This window comes from Pteropus vampyrus, unplaced genomic scaffold (genome assembly GCF_000151845.1).
Source record: "Pteropus vampyrus isolate Shadow unplaced genomic scaffold, Pvam_2.0 Scaffold337, whole genome shotgun sequence".
In the NCBI taxonomy this organism is placed as follows: Eukaryota; Metazoa; Chordata; class Mammalia; order Chiroptera; family Pteropodidae; genus Pteropus; species Pteropus vampyrus.
The window spans coordinates 899,359-915,209 of record NW_011889118.1 but is presented as its reverse complement, the minus strand read 5'-3'; the positions used below and the strand labels follow the sequence as shown (position 1 = coordinate 915,209).

Below are 15,851 nucleotides of genomic sequence, written 5' to 3'. Positions count from 1 at the left end.
GGGGGTGGGTGGTGGGAGGAGCAGAGATACCTTTTCTAAAATGTAAAAATTTTCATTCAAATTTCCAGGCTGCCTAGACCATGTAATGAAATACAAAAAAAAGTGCATTGAGGCGGGTAAGTAAATACAGCATTTGCTTTTGTTATTAGAAGAAACTCAGACTTGAGCAGGCACAGCTCAATCCATCTTGCATGAAGAAACTGACGCTGTGAGCAGGGGAGTTATGTATCCAAGTTGTTCGGACAGTGAAGGCTGATGCCCGGCCAGTGCTATGCCCACCGAATCAAGCAGCCTGAGAACTCTTACAGTAGGTTTATGTAGTGAGCAACAGTCACAGAAAAATGCCCCACCCCAATTTTAGCGTAAACTGCATTTACAGTGGCGCCAACTGAAGGCCTTTCATGTTTGGGGGGAAATCTGCAAGTCCTTCCATCTGCTCAGTTACCACCAGTACCACTGACCTGTGGCCACAGAGACCCTCAGAGCCTTCTGTTTGGATTAGCAAACATTCAAGGTGGGAGTGTTAGCTAAAGTAATGACCTAGAAGCATGTGTCTTACAGGGGTCATCTCTCATATGCTGGACTACTAGAACCTGCCCCTACCCTTTGAATTTTGAAATCAGCCTCTTCAGGAAAAATGATCCCAAGTGTCCAATTTCCGAGGATTTTACAAGGACTTGTGTAAATTTCTGGGCAATATAATCATAGGATGCTAAAGAGGCTAGTGGTATTTGAAAGAATCTGCCCCTATCTTTTAGGCACCCCTGTGTACCCTGTCAGATTGAGCTGCATGCAGTCTGCTTGTTGGAAAGCAGACTTGGAGCACTGTGCTTCCTCTCCTGCCTCCCGCTGAGAGGGTCTGGAGTATGGAGGGTAGGGGGGTATAAGGAAGTCTGAGGACCTTCGATCAGTCCTAAAGCTGAACTCTTAAGGAGCATTTGAACTAGGGCCCGAAATAGTCTCCTTGATGGGGAAAATAATACATGCTATTATATATCAAGTTCCTGGAAATTAACCTAGTGCTGATTTGCAAGTCACATGAATTAAACTGTTTTTTTTTTTCTCAGAGTTAGACCTATCAGGGTATCCTTTAAGCTGTGAGGCATTTCCTTATTTCTTCACATTCAGGAAAGCTGGCATAATGGTCCAATGGATGAAGCTCCTGGAACCCAGAATGTTCTAGTAGTTGTAGTCCTGATCCTGAATTCACTTGCTCTATAATCTTAGACATGTCTCCTAACCTGTGGCTCCTTCGCCCCATCCTGGAAAGGAGAAAAGACTGACCCCAGCCCTTAACTTAGAATGGATGTTAAGAATAGAAGTGAGTAGTAGAACCCAACCTGTGCCTCCCACTGCCCTCAGCCCGGGGAAGCTATTTTAGCAAAGCAGTGATGTAGCGTCCTTAAACTTTCTTAGGCAGCTGCTACTTTGAGATTCTGGGAGCAATGATACATAAAAAGTACACTGTGTAGTAGAGTCCCTATCTCTTGGATGTGTGCCTGAAAATATATTTGTTTTTGTCAAGCCCTTTTGGGGACTTAAATGAGGGAAGAATTTACAACTTTTCCATGTGATTCTCTCTCGACTGATAGGTAGTCTGTGGGATCCAAACATCACTGCTTGTAAGAAGAATGAGAATATGGTAGAAGTGAATTTTACAATCATTCCTCTTGGAAACAGATACATGGTTCTTATCCTAAAGAACACTGTAATTGGGACTTCTGTGTCAGAGGTACTTTTCCCCTCCATTTCCTTACCACCACCCCCACCCTCAACCTCCAGCTTTCCTTACCCTGTTGAAGAACAATGTGGACACTTTAGGATTCCCTGGACAGCCTCTCTTTTGAGAGAGCACCGGCAGGACTGTCTGCTGTACAAATGTGCTGGGCTATTTTGATTAATTCAACAGAAGAAAACAGGTCCCTGGGGCATCCCTGGAGATATCCCTTTGAATCTAGAACCAAACAAAAGTAGAGGATTCAGAAGTATGAAATGAGTCCTTTTTCATAGTCTAATGAACTGAAAGTCAGTTTGGGAGGAGTGTTTTCTTCACTGGCAGTCTTTGATCTGCTCATTCATATGGCCCATCATTCTTGATTTTGTTTCACTTATCAGTACCAGGAAAAACTAACTCGAACTTCTGTCATGGTTCCAGTGACTGGGGAAAGTGAAGGTGCTGTGGTCCAGGTAAAGTTCAGTGTTGAGCTTTGGGGAGGGGAGGGCGCTAGAACACTGAGTTCTCCACCATTAATATAGCTTTTGATGAGCCCTTTCAAAGTTGGAATAGGTAAGTTCTCTCCTCCGTTTTGCTTCTGCCAGCAGTCTCATATTAAATGATGTTAATGGGGAATCACAGGCTTGGCCTTCACAGTGGTGAAATCAGCAAACCGAACTTACAGTTATGGTCCTTTTCGCTTTTATTAATGACTGCTGACCTTCCAAAGTGCTTTTATTTCCATTTTCTGTCACAGAGCCTCAAAGTAATTCTGAGACAGGCGTACTATTTTATTTCCCCAAGCCTCGGTTTTAACCGCAAAATGAAGTAACAAAAGATGTGAAATGCAAAGGCTTGGGTTCCACCTTAGTGTATGAACTTTGAAGGGCAACTGCCCGTCCTTTCAGGGCCTCAGTTTACTTAGATGAACTAGCAGAGGGAACCAGACTTTCCTAGTCCCAGGGGACTTATATGTCATATAGGATGACTTAATGGGAGCTCTACAGCTGAGGTTGGTTGGTTTGTTTGTTTGTTTTTGAGGAAATATTTGTATATAAGAATGTGACCTAACCCATTATGAAAGCTAACATGTTAGCAACATGTACAAAGTTTAGGTTCAGACCCCAGGAGACTTAGATGTTTCAGTCTTGGGTCACTGGTTTAGATTTTAGGACTTGTTACAGAAATGTGACCAAGGGGAAAAAATGTCCTATTACAAGGTATGGGTTAGGGGACAGGGTTCAAAGCAGAAAAAAAGGTAAGAGAAGTTTTGGTAGAAGTAGGAATAATGCTGAGATTTTTGCTCTGAGGCGTGGTGGGAACTCTCTGAGCCTCTCATTTTTCCTTAGTTAACACCATATTTCCATACTTGTGGCAACGACTGCATCCGACGCAAAGGAATGGTGGTGCTCTGCCCACAAACAGGTGTCCCCTTCTCTCCGGATAACAGTAAGTGCCCAGTCATTTTCACAGGGGCAGCGAGGTTCAGGACATGAAGGGCCTACTGTCACCACCCCCTATTTAATATTTGACAGGGTGTGTGTACACGGGGAGTGTGAGGGGAAGTCCCCGCCTGTGTATGTATGTTGAACTGTGGTGCAGGGAAAGATGTCAAAGCTGTCCCAGAGAGTCTGTAATTTGAATAAGAATGCTTCATTTCTAAAATCACTTCGAGGTCCTTTACCAAGCATAAGAAGGGTGAAAAAATAAACTGCAAAATGGATGTTCAAAGTGCCACAAGGATCTGCTGAAAAAAGTTTAAGGACTGAGTATACAAAGGAACATGTACTTCACTGCATTTTGATTTTCTCATCAGCCTCAGTGGCCTAGCTGCTCCTATAACTTGACAGGGTCACATGGCCAACATTTGAATAACAAATTAGGAATACTGGCACCAAAAGATACTCCTCAATGATGTCTGAGAGCAGCATGTTCTGGAAAATGTGTCTCTGGATTTAGAGATGTTGGTGCTTTGGTTACAGATAGACAAATAAAATGTTTGGGAACTAGCCCAGGGGTGGGGTCAAAACTTGGAAGGTGTCATTTTTAGAAGCTCAGCCAAACCAGTGACAATAACCTAGGTACCTAACAGTCCTGACTCTGTATGGGCAGTGTTTCTGAGTTTGTGCACATCTGTGTGCCTGAGCTTATCTGATCCTCGACATTCCCGTGAGGGGGTGGCATTACCCCCACATTTTTAGTCTAATGGCCTTTAATAGCACACATAGCACATATCTATGTGTGCTATGTATTAAATAACTGCACCCAGAATAACATTAATTCACCAAAGAACAAAAAAAATGAACGTAAACTCTGGTTACCACAGTGAAAATGCCTGTGTAAATATGGATTAAGAAGCCAAAATGATTTTGGAGGACTGTTCAGAATTTCCTATGTCCTTTATCACTTTTGAGAATCTAATGAAAGATCTGGACACTCTGTAGAAAACAGACCATTCTGTAGACCCCTTAGAGATCTATGACCCTTGGTTTTAAAGGGATCTAAACTTCCTCAAAGCATAGGGTAAAAGCCTTAGTTATCAAATAGAAGGTAATTTGGTTGTTTTGCTGAAGGTGAATAAGCTTTGTTTCTCCAGGCAAAAGCATATTGAGTGGATGGCTACCTCTTCTGGCTCTGCTGGTGGCCACATGGGTGCTGGTGCTTGGGATCTGTCTAACATGGAGGCGTGGTAAGGGTTATAATGCACTTCTTTCAAACTTGAGCGAGGAAATAATACTTTGAATTTTTTTTGAGGCAATTCCTCTAGAGACAATCGCATTGGCCTTAGACAGGAGTCAGACGGCACCGATTTAATGCTTTAGCACTCTCACCAAAAGACTGATATAATTAATGACTAGATCGCGTCTGCTAATAAGCAGGGATCAAGACCTCCAGATTTGGTGACTATGACCTATTTTGTTTTTACCATTGAGGCATCTAAAAGTACTGAAATAGGCAAAAGATAGTTTAATAACGAATTGCATTGTACCTGTGATACTCTATGCTAGTAGGAACCAACTTAAAAATATTCTGAGGGCATAAGAACAAATCACTTGGATTCATGTACTCTAAGGACCTTGCCAACTCTATAACATTGATGATTTGAATTTAGAAACTAGAGTATTTATATAGACACACAGTTAGAGGATGGCACACTGAAAACCTCTGCTTTTCTCCACATGGAGGAAAGGAAATAGAGATGCAGTCATCTGTTGTCATTGATAGAACAAGATTAATCTCATGCTCTAAGCTAAAAATGCATGGGGAACTGTGAGCCTGGAAGTACTTACATTTAGAAGATGTTGTTTGGCTTCTATTAATTACAGTACTTTTATAGGTAGTTTCTGATCTATAGCACATATAGGACAGCATTCCAGTTAAGTTTCAGCTGAAATGGGGTACCACTGAAACTTATGGAGCTATGAAGAAACTCTACCACCTGCAGGTAGTAGATGGAACAACTACTGAGTTGACCCAACTCAAAACATGTCAGAAGTTGTTCCTGTTTATATATGGCACTGAAAATACTAAAGTTACAACCCAACTGAGTACTTTAAACCTAAATAGTTTCTATGAATTTACTTGAAAAGATATGGCTTGATTAGGAGAACTGACTTAGTGATGAGGATTTATATAGCTTTTACATCATCTTTAAAGTGAAAGCCTGCCATTTGCTGTTCATAGATAACAAATGCTTTTCTCCCCCTACAGAAAAGATCAAGATGTCCCTTTCTTCTACCATGTTACTGCCCATTACGGTTCTTGTGGTTTACCCATCTGAAATATGTTTCCATCACACGGTTTGTTACTTCGCTGAATTTCTTCAAAACCACTGCAGAAGTCAGGTTATTCTTGACAAGTGGCAGAAAAAGAAAATTGCCGAGATGGGTCCAGTGCAGTGGCTTACCACTCAGAAGAAAGCGGCAGATAAAGTCATTTTCCTTCTTTCCAATGATGTCAACACCATCTGTGATGGTACCTGTGGCAAGAGTGAGGGCAGCCCCTGTGAGAACTCCCAAGACCTGTTCCCCCTTGCTTTTAACCTCTTTTGCAGTGATCTAAGAAGCCAGACTCATCAGCACAAATACATAGTGGTCTATTTTAGAGAGGCTGATACCAAAGATGATTACAATGCGCTCAACGTCTGCCCCAAGTACTGCCTCATGAAGGATGCTACCTCTTTTTGCACGGAACTCCTCCATGTCGATGCGTACGTGTCAACGGGCAAAAGGTTACGAGCCTGCCACAACAGATGCTCCTCCCTGTAGCCTACCCATGAGAAGTGAGAGAACTTGATGCCTTCCTACTGCCTCTAATTACAGGGGGGAAAACCATCTGTGATGACTCTGAAGTTTACTTGTAGGGAGGATTATATGTATATACCTGCTTTAGCAATATGAATAACTGAACACATAAGCCTTAGTCTAGTAATTAAAATTTTTATGCCAATAAAATTGTTACAAAGATTATTAACTACTGTAGCATTAACTAAAGAATGAAAACTATAAGGCTAAGTCAATTTCATACCTAAAAATCAAGAATAATTATAATGTAAAACCTTAACTAGTCTGACAATGCAATGATAAAGCATTTTCTAGCTGAACATCAAGTCTTGAATAGTCCGTGCCCTGGTTTTCTTTTCCCAAGCCCACCCTAGAGTATATCCAAAGCCAGCCAGCCCAGCCTTAAATCTCTGCCTCTGCAAATTTTTTTTTTAATCTCTTTTGTAATCCAACAGAAAATGAAAAAGCAAAACAAAACTTTTTTTTCCTGTTTGAAATTCCAAGAGTACACACGAGTCACATCATATGTGCTTGTTGTTCTAGACAATAGGGAAAATGTCATGCCCATACAATTCTTTTCATAATTCAGGTCCACAAGTCACATGCTCACCACTTATGGCCTGATGACACTCAGAAGTCAACTTAAATGAAGGGCTTCACCACCTGAGAACCACTCAACAGCACCATTTTACATCACTGAGGGGTTTCTGAGACCCTGAGAAAGGGGCAGGAGAGCTTACCACATTTATTCTCAAATGTCTTGACGACAAAGCAGCATATAATTTCACACCAATGTCATGTCCTCAATACAAAAGTTGAAAATTCATTTATTTTCCATGAAACTTAAGCATCTAGGTCAATAAATTAAAATACATATATTCTGTAAGAGTCTTTTTATACCGAGGCTTGTTTTGGGTCTTCCCCAGTGACTTCTCCCATTTCACCATACAAAAGCAGCTCGCTCACGCAACATGCGGACACCGAAACGCTGCCATTCTCGCTGATAGACCCACAGTTCCTGTGTCGTGTCCAAACAAGCCAGCACTGCCCCCCCTTTCCATGCAATCAGCCGGGGATCCATGTCCTAGAGAAGTGATAAAGATATGTCAGCACAAGCAAATAAAATGTACACTTAATCATTGAATTTGGGGGTGGGGAAAAAACCCTACTGAGTCAATACCTGCATTAAGGACCCATGCAGGACCCATGGCATCTTTCTATTTCAACTGACAAGAAAACTTTTAGTTTTTATTTCTGAAGCTGCTACAAGTCGCTATTATTCCACAAATAGCCTTTAAAGTAGAACATATGTATTAGGAAGTAACTTATTTTGAAGTTCGAGTAGAATAAATATATCTCACAATCCCTCCCTCAGGATTAAAATTAAATAAGAACATTCCCAGGAATTGTCAGTGAGATACGATGAAATATGGGCACAATCTGTTTTTAAATTCTTACGTTTATATTTGTTTTCAAGATAGTTCAAGCCTACAAGATCCTTAAAGATCACCTGGCCCAGGGACCAGCAGCAGATCCTCAATATGAGAGATGACGGAGTTGTGCTTGCTGACAGTGAGTGTTCTCCCTGCTCCACCATCCTTTTACAAAGGGACAGGTCAGTCCTGCTAGTTCTGGAAAGCATAGCAGGGACTAAAACCCAGGAATCCAGTCCAGGTCCAGAGCTCTTTTCACATATGTGACGTGCTATTAATTTTTCCACTTGCCCCAAACCCTCAAAAACTCCCCAGACACAAACCCACAACTTCCAAAATTTTATCTGTCCACATACATTACAATTAGAAATAATCAATGCTGGTTTCATTTACGTACAGTCTAACTTGTACCATGAACAACATACCTTGGGCCTTGTGATCACTTCCACATTTTCAATAATTCGCCTGAATGAAGGTGGCATTTTATTGAGAATTCTGTGCTGCAGAAATTCTTGAGCTTTATGAAACATCAAACCACCTCCCACCACCAGGATGGAGCTGTACATCTTCTTTTTGGTATCATCGGATGCTGAAAAGACAGTGATATCCCTTCCACACTTTTTCTCCATATCTACCACCACTCTAGGCCAAACCACCACCATCTCTTGCACAAGTGCAAGAGCCTTCTCAAAGATGTCTCTCCAACCCAACCTCAACAACACAGCAAGAAGAACCTTGCAAAACACAAATGTGAGCATGTTGCTGCACCCACCCCACTGCTTGGAGCATCAGGAACAAATTCTCTAAGAGGGCCTAAAATTCCAACATGGCATGTACTCACTTCTCTAGCCTCATCCTAACCACAATGGCCTTCAACAGGCTTTTTCCTTCGCCTAGAATGCCAGTCCATCTGTGACTGGCTAACCCCCATTCATCGCCCAGATCTCTTTCAAGTGGCTTTTCCTTAAGGAAGTCTTCCCTGACTCCCACCCTCCACACATTCCATTACTGAGTAAAAATCCTTTATTAAATCCTTCAATCAGAAGCTCTCAGTCAGTGCCCTTTTGTTTAATTTTGTTGCACCTGCCATAGATGTAATTTCACATTTGTGTGATAATTTGACTTATTTTGGTCTCCTCCAACAAGGCCAGGAACCAATTCTCAACACCTGACAATGCAAGCACAATGTAGGTGCTCGATTGTTTTTGAATAAATATGCTAAGCTAAACTGCGCAACTACACCTTTGCTTGAACCAGTTCATTCAATTGCTATCTTCCGGCCTCCCCAAATGTGCTTACAACAGCAGTCTATGCTATGAAGGATGGCTTTATCCAGGCCCAGGGCTTTCCCTTCAAACAGCGAGATGGCAGTCTTCCTGGACATCAGTGCGGTGAGGGCCTCCTCAGAATCATTGCCAGCCATCAGACAGTCTCCCTGGGAGGATCCCAAATCAATGTCCTGTGAATGGAGTCTTTCTGGAAGATCAGAGGACTGGCCACGAAGATCCCCTTCAAATCCAATGGGTTTGGATGCGGACTTTCGGTCAGCAGTAGCTTTGGCAGACTTTAAATCAATGAAAAACACCATCAAGTAGATGGTATGACTACAACAGAACACTGTTGATATTCTCCAGTTAGATTCCAAACAACTCCGTCCCCCAACTACTATACACTACTATAAAACGAAGGTCTGTTCCAGTGGTTGGTGCAAAGAAGAAATAGACCATGGTCTACAACCAACTGGCTGGTACCCACTTCCGGATAACCTGAGAAATGAGAGGTGGTGTACATAAGATGAGAATGTGCGGCCAATTCCAAAACAGTCACTGGCAGGTATGGTGGGTCTCAGATCTTTACTATTATTGGTCAGATTTTAAAATTGTGATGTCAGTGTGGACGAGACTTTCCCCACCTTGAACTGAATTTTTAAGTGGAGTATTTCAGTGGAATTCTTGGGCTGGTGACAGTTATGGAATCCTCATTTTCAGACCAGAACTACCTACCTCATGCTCACCTGTGGGACACGAATAAAGACTAGAAAAGGTTTACAGCTCTCTTCTCTCCATCATGAGCTGCTGTTTTGTTAGCAGATAATAGCTTTACTCTGTGCCTCTGCATCATACATCCAATTACTGGGGTCAGCTTTGGACAAAGGAATTCAGCTTTCTGCCTATGCCACACACTTCTCACACATTATAATTAAATAGCTGAGAGACTACTACAAAAACTGAAAAGTTGATCATGTAAATAATATAACCAGAAGGAAAATAATTTCATTAAATTAACTTTAAAATGTATGGATTAGTTCTGTGAAAATTGGATTAATGTCTGAATAAAAAAACCTGTCATCCAGATTTTAAATTTAGACTTCACCTACAGTTCTAAAAACATTATAGCTTTAGTATGCTGTTAGACTGCAGTGACTACAATGATCCATTAATTATGGGTAAACTCCTCCTGAAGGACAAAACTGTCTCCTCTCACACCAGGATCACTACGAACCTGTTCTTGCTTGCTCTGAGTGGCCAGCAGGTAATGTTCATCATGAGGATCCTCAGGGTCACCCTGGGATCTGTGCTGCAGAGTTGTCATCTTTTGTCCAACGATTCCAAAAGTTGCTGGGTAAAACAAAGCCATTGGAGCCTGTGCATGGAAGGAAAAAGATAATCAACGCAGGATATTGCCTCTTGAAAAAAATTCACCCATTCAATTTTGATCTTCTAAAAACAAAATTAGATTAGATCCTAGAAGTTAGACTGGATAATGTTTTTTTGGGGGGAATAGCATTATTTCTTCAGTGTGAGGCCGGAAAAGTTGCTTGTTATCCAATTGAATGTGTGATAGGGCATCAAAGAATCTCAAAGCAAAAGTAAAGTAAATACCTAATAATCTCATTTATAATTACCTAATAAGAATGATGCCTTTCTCTCTAAATAATAAATCACATAGTGGCTCATTAAAAAGATGGTCCTCAGATCTGTTCCAATTTGGCTTAGTGAATAATCTACAACCAGTTGACATTCTAACCTTATGAGGTTTACACCTAGTGCATCTTTGTCTGACTGAGCTTGGCTGGCTTTCTTTCTACACAGGAAAATATATACTCATATGTTACCTGGAGTTTTTCATCTCCTAATCGAAACTGGTAAAGTAGAGCAGGGGAATCTGGATGTCGAATCTGAAACTCATGGTCTTGAAGTCCAGAGATGTCCTAATTCCAGGAAAAGATGCTGTCAGTGAATTAGTAAAAGTGCATGTAAACTCCTCAAATTACAATGAAGCCTCTGAACCATCTAAACCTTACCTATAAAAAGGCTGCCCTACAACTTTCTACCACTCTCACAGGAGCTAAATAAAACAAGACCTCAATGGTGGTAACTTGCTTTTCTTTTAACATTTGTAAAATTTCCACCATCTGCATTTTTTGTTTTCTTTATTTCTGATAAACAATAATACAATGACCTAAATCAATAAGCAAATGCCCTCAATAACTGAGGAATGTTACCTAGTCTTATGTTTCTCAAATTTTTTATTCAGAATTACATTACTTGAAAAAGGTGGGGAAAAGGGTCTAAAACAAAGAGTATAAAAAGGTAGGAATCCATACATAGCAATGATTAAATGCTGACTTCATAATACTAAGAAAGTGCTTCAAATGGAGCCATTTTATTAAATATCTGTACCTATATATTTACCTATTATTCGTTACACCTAAAGGTTTATCTTCATCCTTTATCAGAATGATCACAAGGCCTACAGAGATATCTTCTAAACTCTCTTTCTTAAAAAAACAAAAACAAAAAACAAGCTGTTTTCCAGAGCCAGGGACACCTCCTCACAGCTCTGACCTTACCAAAAACTCTCACTCCTTACAGGCTTCAGCTTCAAGGCTTTTATCAACTTAAGTTGAAATAGTAGCACAGTATTGTTAGTTTTCCTGAAAACGAAAATAATCATCAGTTTAGATTTTGCTCCTACCTGATCTAAATGACAAAAAGTTTCTTTTAGGTGCTGCAAAAGGAGGCAATCCATTTTATTTGTTAACTGGCATTCTCTGTAAGGGAATCCAGCTCGCTGCATCAGCCAGTAAAAACATCTTGATACATCAGATCCCCCATACGCCAGACAGAGCCTAGAGTTAAGAGAAAAGGGCAGATGAGTAATCTGTCAGTTAAAAAGGTACAAAGAATAATGCAAGAACTCAGTTAGGCAAGGTGAAACACACCAAGTGTCAAGAAATGTTTGCTGCAGGAATAAATTAAAGAATGAAAGAACAGATGGATAGATAGGCTGGAGAGAGGGAACTCTAGAAAAAAAACAGTGGTGGGGCACCTAGAAGCAGTCATGCTGTTTGCAAAAAGTATCCAAAAAACAGAAAATACACTATTAAATCCAGCTCATTTCCAAGCCAATACATTTACCATTTGATAGCTGTTTGCGTATGCATATTTATCAGCATATAAAGATGGCAGGCACTGACACCATAAGACAAACTTAGGGAGAAATCTTAGAGAATACTATCTACTAACTCAACTTGTCTACAATTTGGAAATACCACTGCTACATTATTTTAGCAGTTGGGAGACTTGAACTCAGTGTTTTCTCCATACCTTGAGAACCACTGACATTAGACAATGTAACAATAGATGAGCCAAATTAACTCATACTGGGTTTTAGAATGCATTGTGACTTGGGGTGGGAGGCAACAGGTAACTTTTCTCATGGACTGCTTAGGCCCTCTTTTAAATGTTTCTATACCTTGAGATTCAAACTACCTTATTAAAGGACAAGAAAAATAAAAGCATTCTGAAAAAGCCATCCTGGGAGCACAAAATCCTGCAGAGAACCCATATGTGCACTACCTGAGTGTGTTTACCTGTGCTGGGCTTGTCTCAGGAAGGACAAGCAGCAAACCTGTTCCCGATAGTTATTTTATTAACTCTTGTATCAGGAATGACTACCGTATCTTGACCACCATAAAGCTACTCATCATTCAGTGAACTTCATTTATGACAAGAAAAACAAATATTCAAAAGGCTAGCTAGCTAAAGAACACAAACTTGAAAATCTATTTTCTCCTATATGACTTGCCTAAATAAAGCTTTGCTGTGAGTGTGGTTGGCTGGTATCTTTAGGCCAGACCACAGCAAAAGACAAAGAGCTACCATATACGCTTCCTCAATGGGAAAACACACAACACAAAGCTGCTGACATGAACTCATATTAGAGAGTTCCAAAGGGAAGGATAGAATCATTTGTTTATAGCCTTGCTAGAATCTGTGCTTCTACAATCTTCTGGTTTCCTATGCAAAATTTGAATATATAATTCCTTATAAATAATTTCTAACTTGTGATACTTTACAGTTGAGCAGACTGTGAGGGAAAAGGAGTGGAGAATGCCACCTCCCAAGTTCCTTACCGAGTGTTCCGATGAGAGACCCCATCCTCCACACAGCACACACTTGTCTTCTGGTCCCCAACATCTACAATACATGTGCTGCTTAAACCACTTCCAAAGGTGGCACACACAGACTCCTGATGGACCACAATCCCTAAAAGACAGAAGACAGAGAGGAGTGATCTGCTGGGGAGTAGTAACACTCCTAAGGCAAATAATCAACTAAAGTCTAAGAATCTCTAGGCAAATGTTCAAGCATTTTAATAAAGCAGTGAATTGGATTAACTTTGTCAGTAAAAAAGAAAAAGATTCTTATTTCAAGTAGGTTTCACCGGACTATCAGACATACCTGAAAAACCCATCTTCATAAGGATCATATTCACTAATTCTTTCACATGTTGTTTATTATAGATATCAGGAATTAACAAGATACATCTGTAATACTAAAAAGAACAAAGAAAAAAAGATTAAGTGGTTAACACTAAAGTCGGGTCAAAATAAATTTACCACACTTGTCTTCAGGGAGGATTCTCTCTAAAGGAGTAACAGCAATGGTCAGAGGCCCAAAAGTTCAAACCTCTCTGCTATCTTTTGAGTTTTATTAAAAACAACAACAACAACGACGACGACGACAACGACAAAAAAAAAAAAAAAAACCCCACAGAAAATGTTGAAGTATTTTTTCTTTGAATTACTTAAACTTTGTGATTTAAAAAACAAGATAAGGGGTATGTCTGAAAAAGGTCGAGAGCAGGCATAAACATAAGCAAGCTTGCTGCCTGCAGAGCAATAAACAGAGACATCAAAGAAACAAACAGAATAAGAAAAAGAGAAAGCACTTAAAGGGGAATTCAGTGAAGATATCCTCCACACCTTAAGGCAGAGAATGTTTCAAGGACATTGTATTACAAACCACTCAGTAATGTTTACTTTTATTGACCAAGAATCTTTAAGGCAATGCAAGTACCTGGGAATATGAGCTCACCTTTAAATCTTTCAGCGGAATTTCCAAGTATTTTTGAATTGCATGAGACCATATTACTTCAATATCTGCTAGAACAGCTGTAAGGGAGCCCCCAGGCCCTGGGTGAATATTTAACTGACCTCTTCTAATAGGCCAGTGAATATTGTAACAATCCAATGGATTAACATACAGGGCCTAGGAAAGATAGGAAGATGAACACATTGTTAACTCTCAGGATTTTCTGAATTCACATTGGAAAGTGTAAGGCTAGAAAACATAAACATTTGCTGAATGTTCTAAATGTTGAGAATAGATTATTTAACACTTCAAGAGCCAGTGTGACTATCTGGTCTTTAAAATAGGATTATGGAATGCTAAGGAAACAATAACTGGATGGCAAAGTAAATGAATTTTAGCACTAGGATCAGGTTTTCTTCTTCCATTTCAGTATAGTGTCCTACCTCTTCTCCTACCAAAAACTCAGGATGATGAGATGTGTTTGTCCACTTATTTCCAGAACAGTGATCTAAAATTGCAGGTCGCATCTGTTTGTTGTAGGAGCGTGCCTGAAATGAAAGTGCACCAGAAAATTCTCTGAATTTTATGCAAGAAGAAAAAGGGGTGAGTGTAGTATGAGTCCTCTTTTCTCTTCTCTCTCACAGACCAGATACAGTAGCAAATTTTAATCACAAATCCAAAATATTTGGCAAAATATTGACTGGTTACAAAAGGAGTCTCTTGTCCTTTTCCACAATCTTGATTTTCCCTGTGATTATTAACACCTACGCTGTGACTCACAGCCAGTCCAAAATTAATACTGCACTCTGCCTAAAGTTGAATACAAATTTATATATCATACTGACTTACATCCATTCATAATAGTATTGGTTTATCATATTAAAATAACAAATGTGTTAAGAATACAGCTTCTCACCAAGATCCTAGAATTATATACTTAAGACTCTGTAAATTTCCATCAACTTGCAGTAAGAAACACCACCTTAAAAATTATTTCTTGCCTAAGCATTTGTGACACTAAATCAGGTATTCCATAGGTGGTTATGAATAGTTTTTCTTCCTAATTAGAGGAAATCCCATCTTGCACTTGCATAATGAAATAGGGAGAACAGATGAATGGCATTATGATGTAATAGCTGTGCTAAAAGAATAAATCTGAAGAGTTGAGACTGGACCTGTTCAGGGGACACAGGAATCCGTCTTGTACCATTTGACATCTTTTTAGACCATATTGCTTGATCCACCATTTTAAGTCCATTTTGTCTCTGTTCATTACTTTCAGGTTTCTAGGAAAAAAGAATGAAAGATGAGCAGTACAAAGGATTTAGTTAAAAAAGGAAGGCAATCTAGCAAATTATTAATTTAATGCAGCAATGAAAAATGCTCTTGTCAATAAGTAGCATTTCCTTAATCTGTCATACGTATTAATCTTCAGAATTCAAAGTAATCTTTTTATTATTAAAGTAATAAAAGAACCCTCACTATAAACTACTGTAAAAATCTGTAACTTTGAGTGACTTTGGGTTGATAAAAAATTTTATAGCACTAATCAGAGCATAGCTACTTTACATTTACAAAGTATTTCAGAGACTCTCCCATGTATATATATAATGCTCATGTTTATGATTTTGTAACAATGTTACATTCCTTCATGTGGTATTCTGCTTAATCAAGTATTTATGTTATTATGATATTGTAAAGAACATATCCATAAATGTTTTGTAGAAATGTTACTTTTTCTTTCAATTTTTTTACTCCTGAAATTTCTTCCCCAAAGTAGAATTATAAGATCCAAAGATACAAATAAATTTTAAACTCTTATACAATTAATTTATATTTAAGCTTAGAAATAAACTTTAAGTATAGTCTGCTGGTTATGCTAAAAACTGGAACCCTAAGGCTTACTATCAGAATCACAGAAACTACAACTGTGTTTGATTTAAAACTTAAAAGTGGATTACAATGTAATATACATATTTAACACTTTCTCCTGATAATAACCATTTGAAAAATAGAATAAAGTAAATATTAACTGTAAGGA

General features: G+C 39.3%; 2 protein-coding genes across 9 annotated transcripts in view; one reads left to right on the top strand and one right to left on the bottom strand.

The window, feature by feature from the left end:
• IL17RB (interleukin 17 receptor B) overlaps positions 1-6,187 on the top strand; it is a 16,029-nt gene extending 9,842 nt beyond the window's left edge. For 4 of the 7 annotated variants that reach the window (XM_023522287.1, XM_023522286.1, XM_011378382.2 and 1 more), the window contains exons 6-12: positions 69-116; positions 380-514; positions 1,593-1,732; positions 2,116-2,187; positions 3,064-3,163; positions 4,311-4,403; positions 5,426-6,187. In XM_023522287.1, the coding sequence (XP_023378055.1) occupies positions 69-116; positions 380-514; positions 1,593-1,732; positions 2,116-2,187; positions 3,064-3,163; positions 4,311-4,403; positions 5,426-5,982 (1,145 nt within the window). In that variant the 3' untranslated portion in view covers positions 5,983-6,187. The remainder of the gene's footprint in view (positions 1-68; positions 117-379; positions 515-1,592; positions 1,733-2,115; positions 2,188-3,063; positions 3,164-4,310; positions 4,404-5,425) is intronic. The other 3 variants (XM_011378381.2, XM_011378385.2, XM_011378384.2) reach the window with 3 other exon arrangements.
• A 605-nt stretch (positions 6,188-6,792) lies between these two features.
• Positions 6,793-15,851, bottom strand: part of ACTR8 (ARP8 actin related protein 8 homolog) — a 16,482-nt gene continuing 7,423 nt past the window's right edge. For both annotated transcript variants that reach the window (XM_011378387.2, XM_011378386.2), the window contains exons 3-13: positions 14,986-15,096; positions 14,254-14,358; positions 13,814-13,987; positions 13,178-13,271; positions 12,850-12,982; positions 11,409-11,562; positions 10,546-10,641; positions 9,933-10,073; positions 8,730-8,994; positions 7,856-8,019; positions 6,793-7,081 (exon numbers count right to left, since the gene is read on the bottom strand). In XM_011378387.2, the coding sequence (XP_011376689.1) occupies positions 6,938-7,081; positions 7,856-8,019; positions 8,730-8,994; positions 9,933-10,073; positions 10,546-10,641; positions 11,409-11,562; positions 12,850-12,982; positions 13,178-13,271; positions 13,814-13,987; positions 14,254-14,358; positions 14,986-15,096 (1,581 nt within the window). In that variant the 3' untranslated portion in view covers positions 6,793-6,937. The remainder of the gene's footprint in view (positions 7,082-7,855; positions 8,020-8,729; positions 8,995-9,932; positions 10,074-10,545; positions 10,642-11,408; positions 11,563-12,849; positions 12,983-13,177; positions 13,272-13,813; positions 13,988-14,253; positions 14,359-14,985; positions 15,097-15,851) is intronic.